We start from the raw sequence: 16,187 nt of genomic DNA on the forward strand, positions 1-16,187 counted from the left end.
GTAAAATATTGTCAGATTAATTTTATTGTACATAGATGATTTATCTAAATATATATCATTATAGCATTGGTTATATATTATGTATATATATATATATATATATATATATATATATATTCACCTCTACTGTATTGAATATATTGCCAGAGTTAATGGAAATTTTCTTGAGAAAATTGGTGTTATATCACTGTATTCTCAAAAAGAATCATCATTTAAAGTTTGGGTGATTCTGTACTCAGCTTTCCTTCACGTTTTTTGTGTATGTGTGTGAAAGATGAATTTTTCATTTTAGTTAATATTGCAGAAACAAAACTATGATATAATCTCAGTGAGCAAAAATTCATTGTTTCAATGGTGGTATAATTATACAATATCTAATGATACCAGTTGTAAGTTTGATATATAAACAGCTAGATTGTTTTTAATAACCTGTTTTCTCCAAAAATGTTATAAGTCTTGGAAATAAGCTCTACTTAGTATTGCATTATTTGATCATACATAATGTCTGATGCCTTCCAAAATGAAAGTGAAGTCATGCACTTTAAGGTGTAGATTTCAATCTTTTGAAGGCCTTTATACCAAAATAAGATAAATATTTTCTACTCACCTCTAAGGCACATCTGTTTCAGCCTCTCAGTGAGAATGTCTATGTGACTGTGTCAGTGAGAGCTGGTGGCGCTCTATGAACTTTTGAGAACCTAACTAAAACAGGTGATTCTGATATCCACAACTTGTCTTTTGCATCCTTTGGGGAGATGCCCCTTGGAATTTGCTCTTTAACAAGATCTCCCCTTAGTAGTTCAACCAGACATCTCTTCAGTCTTCTTCTTCTTCTTTTTTATATTTTTGGTGGCCGTATATATTATTGAAATGAGTTCAACTACACGACGTCTGATTAACGTGCACCTATCAAAGTAACTCCGTTGTCAAAAATGCAGACCAAAGAGCTAGAAACCAATGGACTAACTATGAAATAAAAACAAACTCCATCTACACATTTTGTTTTCATATGACACTGTTTCTGTTTGTTTCCTACTTTTACTTCAAAGAATGCAATTTAGCACAGTCATTATTTCAAGAATAGGATAAATTGGATATTAACGGTGAGGCTATCTCCTCCAAAAAATATTCTATACTAAAAATATTATTTTAATCCTTTCTTTATAATTGTATTTCAGGTGAAAAAATGTAGAAGATAAATTCTAGGCAAGGATCAAATAGAATATTTGAAACTAAAGCCTTTATTTAATGTCTATAAATTTCTTATCACACAATTTTCTTAAACACCAAATACTTTCGACATATATTTTCATGCATTTAAAAACTAAGAGAATCATGTAGAAAGAAAAATGCCCAGGAGAAATTATCAGCTTTGGAGCTAAGGTTCTCTTTGAAACAACACTTTTAACACTTTTTTTTTGTTGTTGTTCTATTATTTTCCCCTTTAGGCCTTAAATTTTAAGCTGGAAGTTGGAGTAAATGACAAAACGTGATTTATATAAAGTATAGATACATGCACGTGGGACAGTCATGTATATTTTGTAAGAACACAAGAAAAGATTCACACTAAATACATTGGGATGGTTATCTAGTAAGGTTTTACTGTTGTTTAGTTACTAAGTCATGTCCAAATCTTTTGTGACCCTATAGACTGTAAACTGCCAGGCTCCTCTGTCAATGGGATTTCCCAAGAAATACTGGAGTGGGTTTCCCTTTCCTTCTCCAGGGGACCTTCCTGACCCAGGGATCAAACTTGTGTCTCCTGTATTAAAGGCAGACTCTTTACAACTGAGCCACTGGGAAGCCACCTCGTGGGGTAAATAAATAAAGATGAAAAATGTATTCATTTGCTTAAGCAGCTATAACAAAAATACCAAAAACAGGTTTCTTTAGATAAAAGAAATATGTGTTCTCAGTTCTGGAGTCTGAAAGCCCATGATCAAGGGACTTCCCTAGAGGTCCACTGGTTAAGACTTCACACGCAGCGGGTGTGGGTTTTATCCATGGTCAAAGAGTTAAGATTCCACATGCCTATGGGCCAAAAAAAGCAAAACATAAAATGGAAGCAATGTTGTAACGGATTCAATGAAGATTTTAAAAGTAGTTCATATAAAAATGGCTTCCCTGATGGCTCAGCAGGCAAAGAATCTCTTGCCAATACAGGAAGAACGAGTTCAATCTCTGGGTCAGAATATTCCTGGAGGAAGAAAACGGCAACCCACTCCAGAATTCTTGCCTAAAACATCCCACGAACAGAGGAGCCTGGAGGGCTACAGTCCAAAGGGTCACAAAGAGTCAGACACAACTGAGCAAATAAGCACACATATCAAAAAACCTTAAAATAAATGAATAAATAAAGTCTACGAGTAGGAGGTTAGCAGATCTGATCTCTTCTGGGACCTCTCTCCTTGGCTTGCATATGGATGGTTCCCTTCTTGCTGTAGCTTCATGTGATTGTCCCTCGGTTTGGGTACATCGAAGTGTCTGGGGTCTCTCTATGCATTTTAGCCTCTTCTTATAAAGACACCTATGATATTGGATTAGGGCTCACTTTAGTAACTTGTTTTAACTAACTACTTCTTTAAAAAGCCTTATCTCTGAATACACTTAGATTCTGAGATACTGTGGATTGAGCCTTCAACATACAAATTTTAGTAGGACACAATTCTGCCCACAACAACTTGGAAGAAAAAATAAATAAAGAGAAAAGATTCTACCTGGCCCAATAATGAAAAAGTGTCACAATCTGAAAAACATAATTTGAGGGTCTTGCTGTAGAAACCTTGCTTCCTGAAGTCTGTTCTGATGAAGTCAATTCAAGGTATTAAGTTAATATTGTCATGAGAGTATTATCAGTATAGAGAAATACTGTAAACTATGTATACAATTTGGAAGTTTATGCAATGAGTTATAGATATATATTTAATATACTTTAATATATCCTTTAAATCTTTGTCTATACAGACTATATACAAATTCTAGAAAAGTGTCTAAAAAAAGTAAAAATAGTTTTGAAAAGGTCATATTGCATTTTAAAGACATTAATAGGATATATTTTGGGCACAATAAGATATAAAAAAATGTGAAGTATGTATGTCTGACCTTGAAAAATGATGGATTGCTACTTCTGCTCCCAATGAGAGAATTTCCACCATCCTGAAATGTTGCTCAATGTTTCTTTACAGTGAATTGGCCCACACTCTATCACAAAGCATTGTACTTTTTATTAGCATTTTATTTTTTATTTTAAATTATTATGCAAATAGGTAATTTACCACAACACAGTTAGAATGTGGAAAAGCACTTATGCATCTATTTTATAAACAAAAAGCAACAGTGTATCATGTTATAAGTACAAAACTATTTATTACAGCACTTTTTATAGTGGCAAAGAAATAAAAATCTGCAAACAGCTAGGTCCATCAGTCGAAGAATATCCAAATAAAAACAGATCAATGTACACTCCACAGTTGCATGCTGTGATAAAGTGTCACAATCTGACAAACATGATCATTCTCAGGGTCCTGCTGTAGAAATTTCGCTTCTTGAAGTCTGTCCTGCTGAAATCAATTCAAGGCACTAACTTAATATCATCATAATAATATTGTATCATGTATCACTTTGCTAATTGTCATGCATTACTGTATTAATTTTCAATAAAAATTTTAAAAAGAAACTTTTACTAAGAAGGATAATGTGATGCATTCTCAAATTAGGAAAGCAAATTGTAGGAAATATGATGTATCATGGTTTTTTTAAGGCTTTCCTATGTGGATGAAACTAAAGATGCTTTTAATATTATTTAACTTCACTTATGGATTGTGAAAAGTAAAGGAAATGATATAATTTGGGGAAAGTATGTGGCCAAAAATATCTACAGTACAGTATAGAGTGTTGCTCTAGAAAATAAAATTTATTCATGACAACAAATGTACTTACAGACAGGGTCCAAAGGTACTGTAGCAAGTAAAATTAATGTTCTTGGAGAATGCAATGGTGTGCTTTTTAATTTAATTTTTTATATTTTATTTCATTGATTTATTTTAAAAAGTAACATTTTTTCTATCTTTATAACGTTAAAATTAATAAATAAAATTTGTATATTTTTCCAGTGTGCAAATATGATATTCTGATATACATGTATAAAGGTGAAATAATATCATACTCACCTAATTAACATATCCATCATCTCACAGGGATAGTTTTTTATTTTCCTTTTGTGGTAACACTTTCTTAATAAAGTAAATCACAGTACATTAAAGAAAGGACAAATAAATAAAATACATGGGTCTAAGATAAAGAGACTCTGGTTCACATTTTGATTTAATTCCCCAAAATTTTCACTTTGAATGCTAGAATGAATCAAAATAACTGGGGTAGTGTCTATAACCTTTTAATAACTGTCTGTTCAAACAACTAGGGTAGCTCTAATGTATAAGGAATCTGTTCATTTGTTGTGTGTTAGTCGCTCAGTCGTGTCTGACTCTTTGCAACCCCATGGACTGTAGCCCACCAGGCTCCTCTGTCCACGGAAATCTCCAGGCAGGAATACTGGAGTGGATGGCCATTCCCTTCTCCAGGGGATTTTCCCCACCCAGGGATTGAACCCAGTTCTCCCGCATTGCAGGCAGATTCTCTATCATGAGCTACCAGAGAAGCCCTGAGTAAGTACAAAAGGTGAAGCATTTTGTTAGCACAGAGTCCGTGCAAAATACTGGGTCTGTGTGTACAAGCTGATGAAGAAAGCAAGATACACGTGACGAAAGGTCAGTTAACCCGAGAGTGTATCAGTTGTCTCTAACCTAGGTTATCATTGCCATGAATTTTCAAAATATTTATGTCACTTAAGTAAATGGCTGTATACACACAATCCTTCAAGCTAGGCTTCAGCAGTACTTGAATCAAGAACATTCAGATTATAAGCTGGGTTTAGAAAAGGCAGAGAAACAAAAGATCAAATTGCCAAGGGAAATTCCAGAAAAAAAAATCCATCTGTTTCTGCTTCATTGATTAACTGAAAGCCTTTGCCTATGTGGATCACAACAAACTGTGGAAAATTTTTAAAGAGATGATAAAGTCAGACCACCTGACCAGTCTCCTTAGACACCTGTATGGGATTTAACAAGCAACAGCTAGAACCTTACATGGAACAACTGACTGGATCAATGTTGGGGAAGAAGTAAAACAAGGCTGTGTATTATCATCCTCTTTATTTAACTTATATGCAGAGCACATCACGTGAAATGCCAAGTTGAATGTTACAAGCTGGAATCAAGATTGCTGGGAGACATATCAACAACCTCAGATAATAAGCAGATGATACCACTCTAATGGCAGAAAGCAAAGAACTAAAGAGCCTCTTGATGAGGGTGAAAAAAGAGAGTGAAAAAGCTGATTTTTTTCATTTATTTTTATTAGCTGGATGCTAATTACTTTACAATATTGTAGGGGTTTTTGTCATACATTGACATGAATCAGCCATGGATTTACATGTATTTCCCATCCTGATCCCCCCTCCCACCTCCCTCTCTACCAGATCCCTCTGGGTCTAAAACTCAGCATTCAAAAAATAAAGATCATGACATCCAGTCCCATCATTTCATGACAACTAGAAGAAAAAGTAGAAACAGTGATAGATTTTCTCTTCTTGGGCTCCAAAATCATTGCAGACAGTGACTTCAGCCATGAAATTAAAAGATACTTGCTCCTTGGAAGAAAAGCTATTACAAACCTAGATAGTGTATTAAAAAGCAGAGACGTCACTTTACTGACAAAGGTCCATCTAGTCAAAGCTGTGGTTTTTCTAGTAGTCATGTATGGATGTAAGAGTTGGACCATAAAGAAAGCTGAGCACCAAAGAACTGATTCTTTCAGATAGCGATGCTGGAAAAGACTTTTGAGTGTCCCTTGGTCTGCAAGGAGATCAAACCAGTCCATCCTAAAGGAAATCAACCCTGAATATTCAGTGGAAGGACTGATGCTGAGGCTGAGGCTCCAATACTTTGGCCACCTGATGTGAAGAGCAGACTCAGTGGAAAAGACCCTGATGCTGGGAACGATTGAGGGCAAAAAGAGAAGAGGGTAGCAGAAGATGTGACGGTAGGATAGCATTACTGACTCAATGCACATGAACTTGGGCAAACTCTGGCAGATAGGGAGGGATAGGGTGGTGTGGAGTGTTGCAGTCCCTGGAGTGTCAGAGTCAGACACAACTTAGTGATTGAAAAACAGCAACAACAAGAATATGACCAAATAACTCATTTTTCTTGACTCTGCTAGTCCTAAATAAAGTTTTATCAGGAGGCCAACATAAACCAAAAGTAACTATAGTGTGTGACTCTGTCAGGGGAGACTCAGAGTTAGCCAGTAGTCTTCTCATAGTTTTTAATTTAAATATCTTCCAAAATCCACACTGTATCCTTGAGATAGAAGATATTAAGTCAATTGGACTGATTTAATTCTGAAAGGCACACTTTATTTTCTATACTGCATATGTTCTTGAAATAACTCGTTCTGTTATAATCATAAGCTTATTCACTTTCTTACCTCTTGTCTAATCTGCACATCAGCCTCAGCATCAGTCCTTCCACTGAATATTCAGGGTTGATTTCCTTTAGGATGGGCTGGTTTGATTTCCTTGCAGATGAAGGGACACTCAAAAGTCTTTTCCAGCATCGCAACCTGAAAGAATCAGTTCTTTGGTGCTCAGCTTTCTTTATGGTCCAGCTCTTACATCCATGGTTTAGTATTCTTTACCTTTAGTACAGTGCCTGCTTGAACATATATATCACTAATTTTTATTCCATTGTACTCCATTTTTACTAATAAATACTTTTTTAACCTCTGCAAGTCTGAATTTGACCAAAAATTTGGTATGATTTTCCTTATTTCTAAATAATATAGATTCCAATGTGACCTTGAAAATCACTTGAGACTTAAACATTTGACTACCATGTTTATTCAGGTGATGTGGAGAGGAGTACTGGGATTTATGAAAGGAAGCACTTTATCCTGAAAAAGATGAAACAATATGGTAAACATTTTTATTTTTGATGCTTTCATTGGACTGACAGCATTATGCAATGATTTTGGACCCACATTTTCAACTTGTATTAAGATATTAGTTGGGAATTTTGCATTGATTAGTAAAAGTTCTCCTCAGAGCATCTTTTACTTCTTTGTTCCTTAGGCCATAGATCAACAGATTGAGCATGGGGATCACCAGAGTGTAAAACACAGAGGCCATTTTATCAACAGCAAAAGTATGGCTGGACTTGGGCTGCAGGTACATAAACAGTAACGTTCCATAGAACATGACCACCGCTGTCAGGTGGGAACTACAGGTAGAGAAGGCTCTGTACCTCCCCTTAATTGAGTTCATTCTGAGAATGGCCCCGAGAATGAACATGTAGGACACAAGAACAATCAAGAGGGAACAGAGCAGATTGCAGCTTGAAAAGATCAAGATGATCAATTCTAACTCACGTGTGTCAGAACAGAGCAGAGATATTAGAGGGACAGAGTCACAGTAAAAATAACTGATGACATTAGAGCCACAGAAGGGCAATTTAAACAACTTAATGGTGAGAAATAGTGACACGAAGATGCTATAGAGGTAGGGAGGAAGCACCAGCCCCCAACGCACTTTCTGTGCCATGATGACCACGTAGAGAAGAGGTTTGCAGATGGCTACATAGCGGTCACAGGCCATTGCTGATAGAATGAAGAGTTCAGCGATAATAAAAATCTCAAAGAACGCCAGTTGCGTGGCACACCAGTTGTAGGAAATCGTATTTTTGTGCACCACAAAGTTGACCATCATTTTTGGGCCAATAACAGTGGAGTAACCAAGATCAGTAATTGACAAATGTCTAAGGAAAAAGTACATAGGAGTGTGGAGCTTGGAGTCCAAATGGGTCAGGATAATCATGCCCAGATTGCCTGCCACTGTGACCAGGTAGATGGCCAGGAAGATCCCAAAGAGAGGCGCCTGCAGCTCAGGGCTGTCTGTGATCCCCGTGAGAACAAACTCAGTCCCCTTGCGCCTGGCAGTATGATTGTGTTTCTCCAAGGGGTCCATCTTGGTTACCTGCGTGTAAAATCAATACTTTGTATTTGCAATGCTATCATCTAGGAGAATTTAATACATGATATGTGAGTCATTTTCTTTGTCTAAAATTATGAATACAGATTCATCTTCCCATCAGGTCAAGACCACACCTACCTATATTCACATTGTAATGTAAGTGCATAATGATCAGCTTTTTAAATTGCTGTGTAAGTTCTGATATTAACCTTTTCATTGCTGAGACAATAGATTTCATAGATACACATCTCAAATAAGCATATTTCTAGCTAAACAATTAGATAAGTAGCTGGGCTGCCCTATCCATGAAATTCCCCTTTGAGAAAGCCCTGAATGATATAAGTAACTGCCAGCTTGATTGATCCTACTTTTCCCTTTCTGAATTTAATAATTCCTGCTCTTATGTTTTAAATTAACCAATAATAATTTACTGTAGGCGCCCGCCCTTGATCACAATAAAAGCAGAACCATGCTGTCCTCCCTTACCCTCATTCTTTCTCTCTTCCTCCCCTCAACCTCTCTGTGTGGCCTTGGATGTGTCATGTACCCTCCAGAATGTGAGTAACAAGACTTGATTTTCAAAGTTACCTGATACTGAGATGCATCTTGCAATCATAAAAGAGTCACAAGTGCTGGTCCAGCCACAGTGTTAGCTCTGACCAGGGAAATGTCTGTGCAGCTCACCACAAATAATAGGGCCCACTTGAGTGCCCACAGGCAATCCTAGTTGATAGAATCACTATCAAAAGGATGAGGTCAACACAAAACACATTCATTGAAACTTTGGGAAATTTTGCTTTAAAGAGACAAGACATTTTGAAATGATTGCTTTGATAGTTTCTATGGCCTACTTGTTTTTACATGGTTTTTAAAAATTTATCAAAAGATCTATTATATTTGAACTTTTTTAAAATATTCAGATAATTTTTAAAACAAACATCTACACTCAAGCAATAAACCTTATATTATTGACAATTGTCTTATCTGTTCAAAGTTGCAAAGCATAATAATAAGACTCTCTGTTGGTAGATTGATGAATTATGTGGTGAGTAGAAAACCTGACAATTAAACATAAATTTCAATGTTTTTCACTTACTATAACCTCAGCTTGTTTATCCAATATAAAATCCAATGCTATAATGTTTTAATTTTCAAATTTTGCTATTAATATCTTAATCCTCATTTGCCATATTGATTGTTTCTGACAATTGAATCACCTTTAATGATCTTCCAATCACACATCTCTCTTCTGAAAAAAAAAGGGCTTGATCATTCTGATTATTTATGAATCTGGTTATTTATGGAGATCCATGTAAATAGATCCACTGGAAAGAAGAATGCAAATGAATACCAAGCACTGACAGGGAACTGATCATTTGCCAGGGACTTTGCATGTATTAAGTCACAGGATCCATACAACAACTCTAGAAAATAAATAGCACAGTTGTTCCCGGTACTTGTGGGGAATTGGTTCCAGCATCCACTGAAGATAGCAAAATCTACAGATGCTACAGTCCCACAGTCCACCTTCCTTATCCACTGAGGGTACTCTATTTATAGATTTGGCCATCCATCACTGGTAAACATAGTGGTGTAGACGCTGAGAAAATTAAAAAAAAAAAAAATCTGCATATAAGTGAACCCACATAGTCCAAAACGTATTGTTCAAGGGTCTACTATATGAGCATAATCCATTTACATGTCAAGAATAAAGTAACTTAATCAAGATCGCCCAGACAATAACTGGCACAATTAGGATTCAAATAAAATTAACTTTCTTCAGGAGATATTCTCACAAACATGGCCTTCTGTTCTATCATGGTCATCCTGAGTACACAGGCAATGAAAAATGGAGAAGGGGAGACACCCGGTAAGCAAGGATAGAAAAAAATCCTTGTTAAAATAGATGGTAGAACTTTAAGTTCATTTGGAAAACTAAGATAGTCTAAATGCATTGCATCAGAGTCCATACAAAAGGTCTGTCCCACACATCATTAATCTTGTTGATCAGAAAATTATGCTGAAAGGGAATAAACAGTTTTGCAGAGCATAATGTCTTCAAGATCTTTGGTGATGATTGGGTTTAATCTGTATGCCCTGAGAAATTTGCAGGCCAGTGTTTACTACTTACCTTACTGGAGAATTTGCATTGACTTTCTGCTGTTTTAATCCTCATTGTCTATTGCAGAATGTTTTTAAGTGTTTTTCTATCCCTTTGAGACTCATTTTGTTAAAATTTTGATCTCATTCAAAGATTAAAAAAAAAAGAGAAAACATTGAACATAATTACCTTAGGGAGAGTGCCTTGGATATCTGTTAGTTATTCTCCAAATGTCTCATTAGGAAAAGTCAAAAGTATTTCATTCCCTGGTCTAATTGAACAAACTATGCAATATCACTAAACATTGGAAAACTTAAATATACTTTTGTCAGCATCTCAGTTACACAATTTAATGCACATATTAGGTATGTCGCACATGCACACAGTGTATGAGTAAATGAAAAGTGACTTTGTAGAGAAAGATCACGCAATATTTGATAACACAGCACTCGTTAACCAAGAATGTTTTTGATGGATATATAATTGTAGGCTGACACAAAACAGTGCTTTATATTTTTGAAAAAAGATCAGTGGTAAGTCTTTTATTTATGTGTTCATCTTCATTTATATCTTTCATTTCTATGTCATTGATGCTTTTATTTTCAGTTTTCAGAAACTTGACTTGACATGCCTTGGTGTAATTTCCTTTCTGTTTATCCTGCTTAGAATTATTTTAGCTCTTTATATCTTAAGATTATCTTTTATAAAGTTTGGAAAAAATTCTGGCCAATATTTCTCTCATTGGTTTTTTAATCATATATAATCTTCTCTTTCCACTTTCTTACACTTAAATATACAGTATTTAAATTGCTATTGTTCTACAGATCACTGAAACTATTACGTGGTGTTTATTCAGTATTCTAGCTTTTCTCTTTGAGTGCCATAATTGTGATGTGTTTAAGTGTAGCTATCATTTCTTTTTCAGTACACAATATGTTGATATGTTCATTCAATAAATATTTTGTTCCTAAGTTTAGTGTTTTTATTAAATGATTCAGTATTTGGAACATATTTATAATACGCTGTAAAGTCCTTGCCTGTTAATTATATCTTCACTGACATTTCAGGATCTGTTTTAATTATCTCCTGGTTGGGGGTCACATGTTCCTGCTTTCACATTTGTCTAGTATTTGTGACTTGATGCTAAATACTGTGAAGAAATACAGGATAATGCGTGCTGCAATTTTCTGTTGTCTTCCTGAAAGAATGTTAAATGTTTTAAACAAGGATCAACTAACTCCTTTTGAGTCTTGTTTTCTAACTATGTGAGTCCAAAGTAGCTTTCATAATACCTCTGAGATCTCGACTGGATGCCCAGGTGTGGATCAAGGATTTCACTCTCTGGCTGTTTGGAACACTGATGTCTTCTTGTTCTGTGTGATCTCTGGGATTGTTTAGCTCACAATCCCATGATCATTATTTTAACAGACTTGTGGTCTTTCACTGTAAGGCATGCCCAAATTAGTTTCAGTCACAAACTCAAGGAAATCTTGTAATGTAATTACTTTAAATGAAAATAAATTCCCCAAAGGTTGAGGTGAATAGAATGATTTTTTTTTTTTTTTAATTATGATCCAAATGTCTGCTGTATGTAAGAGACTCACTCTATCTACACACAGTTGTTTATATTCAGGAAATATAGTGCAAAATGATTGAAAGGAAACCTTCATAGAAAACAAATAAAAAGCTTGGCAGAAACAAACACATGGTTTACTAAGTAGAGTTTGATAAGAGCTTCCTTTGTGTTCTATCCGGGGTTCTGTGGAATCATTAAAGCAAACATTGAATCAACAGGAAAGAATGTGGGGAAGGGAGTGAGATTACATTGAGATTTAAAGTATGAAAATTAACTGGACAAGGAAAACAATCTATTTCTCTGTGCATTTTAATGAACCTTTGCTCTGGAGCCAAGAAGAATTGTATTATATATTTTTTAGAAATGTCATCAAGTGACATATGCCTCAATCATAGTTTAGTAAAATAATAATTCTTATTGGATTATTGGATATTAGATACAAAGTTTGCACTTATTCTTTAAGACCCTTTGGAAGGCATTTTTCACTTCTTTGTTCCTTAAGCTGTAGATCAAGGTGTTAAGCATGGGAATCACTAAAGTATAAAACACAGAGGCCATTTTATCTGTATCAAAGGAGTGAGTGGAGTTGGGCTGCATATACATAAATAGTAGAGACCCATAGAACACAACCACCACCATCAGATGAGAACTACATGTGGAGAGAGCTTTTTTCCTGCTCTCTGCAGAATGCATTTGAAATACCGCTCTCAGGATCAGTATGTAGGACATTAGGATGACCAGGAGGGAAGAGATCAAATTAAATGCTGAAAACAGTATGATCAACAATTCTATTTCTTGTGCATTTGAGCAGAGCATAAGTAACAAGGGAATGTCATCACAGTAGAAATGACTGATGACATTAGAGCTGCAAAAAGTCAGTGTAAAAATCTTAATAGTAAACATGAGTGCCTGAAAGGCACTGTAGAGGTATGGAATGCCTACCAGCGTACGACAAAGTCTCTGGGACATGACAACATTGTACAGCAGAGGGTTGCAGATAGCCAAGTATCGGTCATAGGCCATGGCTGACAAGATAAAAAATTCACTGATAATGAACATAAGGAAGAAAGCCAACTGTGTGGCACAGGCATAATACCAAATGGTATTTTGATCCACAACAAAATTCACCAACATCTTGGGACAAATAACAGTGGAATTACCAAGATCAACGAAAGCCAAGTGTTTGATAAAAAAGTACATAGGTGTGTGCAGCTGGGAATCCACTTGAGTTAAGATGATTTTGCCCAGATTTCCCACCACTGTGATTGTGTAGATGATGAGGAAGACCCCAAAAAGGGGAGCCTGAAGTTCAGCCTGCTTTGTGACCCCCATCAGAATGAATTCAGTCAGTGATGATCGATTCTGTTGGTCCATTTAATCCAGTTAGCTTTTCTGGAAAGAAATAGGTTAGTTTTCCCATGATGGCATTTAATTAAGTATAATATTTTTAAAGAGAGTAGATATTTTATTTCATGATAAGGGATAGAAAAGTAATTTCCATATCTTATTTTGAAGCTAAAATAAATGACAGAATCTTCTACTTTCCAAAAAGAGGAAATCATGGGAAATCACATGATTACAACAGATTAAATAGAGTCCGTGATACTTGGAAAATATCTGTTGATTAAAAAAATTACCATATAGCCATATAGGTATTAACATAGAAATATAGACTTTATTTCATCTATACAAGGATATCACATTTTTATTTAGTACACTTCCACTTTCATCAGAATTCTTTTGGACTTCTCAAATTGCACAGTATAGTATATATTGTACAATTGTACAATACAAAGCATAACACCATAATTTTTAAAATGTTTCACTGTTAAGTGCTGCCTTCTACATTTCATAAAATTTACATGGGCTTCCCTGGTGGCTCAATTGGCAAAGAATCTGCCTGCAATGCGGAAGACCCAGGTTCGATCCCTGGGTGGAGAAGATCCTCTGGAGGAGGAAATGGCAACCCACTCCAGTATTCTAGCCTGGAAAATCCCATGGACAGACGAGCTTCGTAGGCTACAGTCCATGGGATTGCAAACAGTCAGATACCTAGTGACTAAATCACCAATCAGTAAAAACAATTAGAACTTCTCTTAACTTAATCCATCTGGATTCCCTTTCTCTTAGTTGCTTCTTCAGCAAATTCTGGAACACTGTAAGCATGAATTTCAATTGGAGGAGTAATTCAAGTTCAAAAATCTCAATCAGATAAAATATAGGATAGAATTATTATAATGTAATAGAATATTCAACTTTAGTCTGAGACATGCAAATGGGCCAAGGCAGAAACTTCTATCAGGTGAAACTTCTGGATTCTATCAATGAAAAAATTAATCAGTTAATCTAAGAATTAAATAGAAAATTTTATTTGAACCAGACTAAGGATTACATGGAATTCCAGTTGAGCTAATTCAAATCCTGAAAGCTGATGCTGTGAAAGTGCTACACTCAATATGCCAGCAAATTTGGAAAACTCAGCAGTGGCCACAGGACTGGAAAAGGTCAGTTTTCATTCCAATCCCTAATAAAGGCAATGCCAAAGAATGCTTGAAATACCGCACAATTACGCTCATCTCACACACTAGTAAAGAAATGCTCAAAATTCTCCAAGCCAGGCTACAGCAATACAAGAACAATGAATTTCCAGATGATCAAGCTGGTTTTAGAAAAGGCAGAGGAACCAGAGATCAAATTGCCAACATCCACTGGGGCATTGAAAAAGCAAAAGAGTTCCAGAAAAAATCTATTTCTGCTTTATTGACTATGCCAAAGCCTTTGACTGTGTGGATCACAATAAACTGTGGAAAATTCTTAAAGAGATGGGAATACCAGACCATCTGACCTGTCTCTTGAGAAATCAGTATGCAGGTCAGGAAGCAACAGTTAGAACTGGACATGGAACAACACACTGGTTCCAAATAAGGAAAGGAGTACGTCAAGGCTGTATATTGTCACCCTGCTTATTTAACTTATATACAGAGTACATCATGAGAAACGCTGGGCTGGAAGAAGCAAAAGCTGGAATCAAGATTGCCAGGAGAAATATCAATAACCTCAGATATGCAGATGACACCACCCTTATGGCAGAAAGTGAAGAGGAATTAAAAAGCCTCTTGATGAAAGTGAAGGAGGAGAGTGAAAAGTTGGCTTAAAGCTTAGCATTCAGAAAACTAAGATCACGGCATCTGGTCCCATCACTTCATGGCAAATAGATGGGGCAACAGGGGAAACAGTGGCTGATTTTACTTTGGGGGCTCCAAAATCACTGCAGATGGTGATTGCAGCCATGAAAATAAAAGACACTTACTCCTTAGAAGGAAAGTTATGACCAACAAAGACAGCATATTTAGAAGCAGAGACAGTACTTTGCCAACAAAGGTTCATGTAGTCAGGGCTATGGCTTTTCCAGTGGTCATGTATGGATGTGAGAGTTGGGCTGTGAAGAAAGCTGAGCACCGAAGAATTGATGCTTTTGAGCTGTGGTGTTGGAGAAGACTCTTGTGAGTCCCTTGGACTGCAAGGAGATCCAACCAGTCCATCTTATGGGAGATCAGTCCTGGGTGTTCATTGATAGGACTGATGTTGAAGCTGAAACTTTGGCCATCTCATGCGAGGAGTTGACTCATTGGAAAAGACCCTGATGCTGGGAAGGATTGGGGGCAGGAGGAGAAGAGGACGACAGAGGATGAGATGGCTGGATGGCATTATCGACTCGGTGGATATGGGTTTGTGTAGACTCCGGGAGTTGGTGTTGGACAGGGTGGCCTGGTGTGCTCTAATTCATGGGGCTGCAAAGAGTCGGACACAACTGAGCGATTGAACTGAACTGAACTGAACTGAAAGGATTATAACCCTAAAATAACCTCTCAGAAAGTTCTGGAATTGTTCTATCTTTTAAAGGTCAAAGTGTAGTCAAATAATTTTCTGAGACGAAGAGCTCTTCATTGATTGATGTATTATTGACACTGTAAACAAACCAGATCTACATGTACAGATAGTGGTGGACAAGCGGTCATCATGGTGAGCCCCTTATAAGAAGGGAGGTCATTTCATAAGGATTTATCTTGCTGGTGCTAGGAGAATGTGTCTCTTTGTTATTGAGTAGATATTTCTGCTGATGGGAAGTTTGATTAAGGCATAATAGAGATACACAGTGCACAATAGAGGGGAGAGATGATGCCAAAGGAAGAGAAACAAAAATTATGTACACAATTCTCTGACTTGCCTTAGACTGTATTTTTATTTCATCAGAGCTTTCAGAGAGGAAGGAATTATCTTCTACCATCTTCCTAAGTTCTTTAGGCTGGTTGGTGGCTCTGAGAATTAAATTGCCATGAGACAGATTTGCAGGAAGAAATCAAATAAAAGTTGTATAACATGTATATATAGAAGCAACTCAGGAAAACTGAGTAGCTCATCAA

At 36.2% G+C, this 16,187-nt stretch overlaps 2 protein-coding genes across 2 annotated transcripts; both read right to left on the bottom strand.

Annotated features, from left to right (window-relative positions):
- Positions 1–7,120: 7,120 nt before the first annotated feature.
- Positions 7,121–8,080, bottom strand: LOC136175562 (olfactory receptor 8K1-like). The gene has a single exon (XM_065945829.1). It carries the CDS (start codon positions 8,078–8,080, stop codon positions 7,121–7,123), a length of 960 nt encoding a protein of 319 aa, XP_065801901.1.
- Positions 8,081–12,195: 4,115 nt separating this feature from the next.
- LOC136175563 (olfactory receptor 8K5-like) lies at positions 12,196–13,137 on the bottom strand. The gene has a single exon (XM_065945830.1). The coding sequence runs from the start codon at positions 13,135–13,137 to the stop codon at positions 12,196–12,198; it is 942 nt and encodes a 313-aa protein (XP_065801902.1).
- Positions 13,138–16,187: the final 3,050 nt, after the last annotated feature.

The sequence above is a fragment of the Muntiacus reevesi genome, chromosome 9, assembly GCF_963930625.1.
Source record: "Muntiacus reevesi chromosome 9, mMunRee1.1, whole genome shotgun sequence".
Classification (NCBI taxonomy): domain Eukaryota; kingdom Metazoa; phylum Chordata; class Mammalia; order Artiodactyla; family Cervidae; genus Muntiacus; species Muntiacus reevesi.

Bases quoted from the DNA above. Each gene is read 5' to 3' on its own strand.
- LOC136175562 (XM_065945829.1), bottom strand. From the start codon at position 8,080: ATGGACCCCTTGGAGAAACACAATCATACTGCCAGGCGCAAGGGGACT.
- LOC136175563 (XM_065945830.1), bottom strand. From the start codon at position 13,137: ATGGACCAACAGAATCGATCATCACTGACTGAATTCATTCTGATGGGG.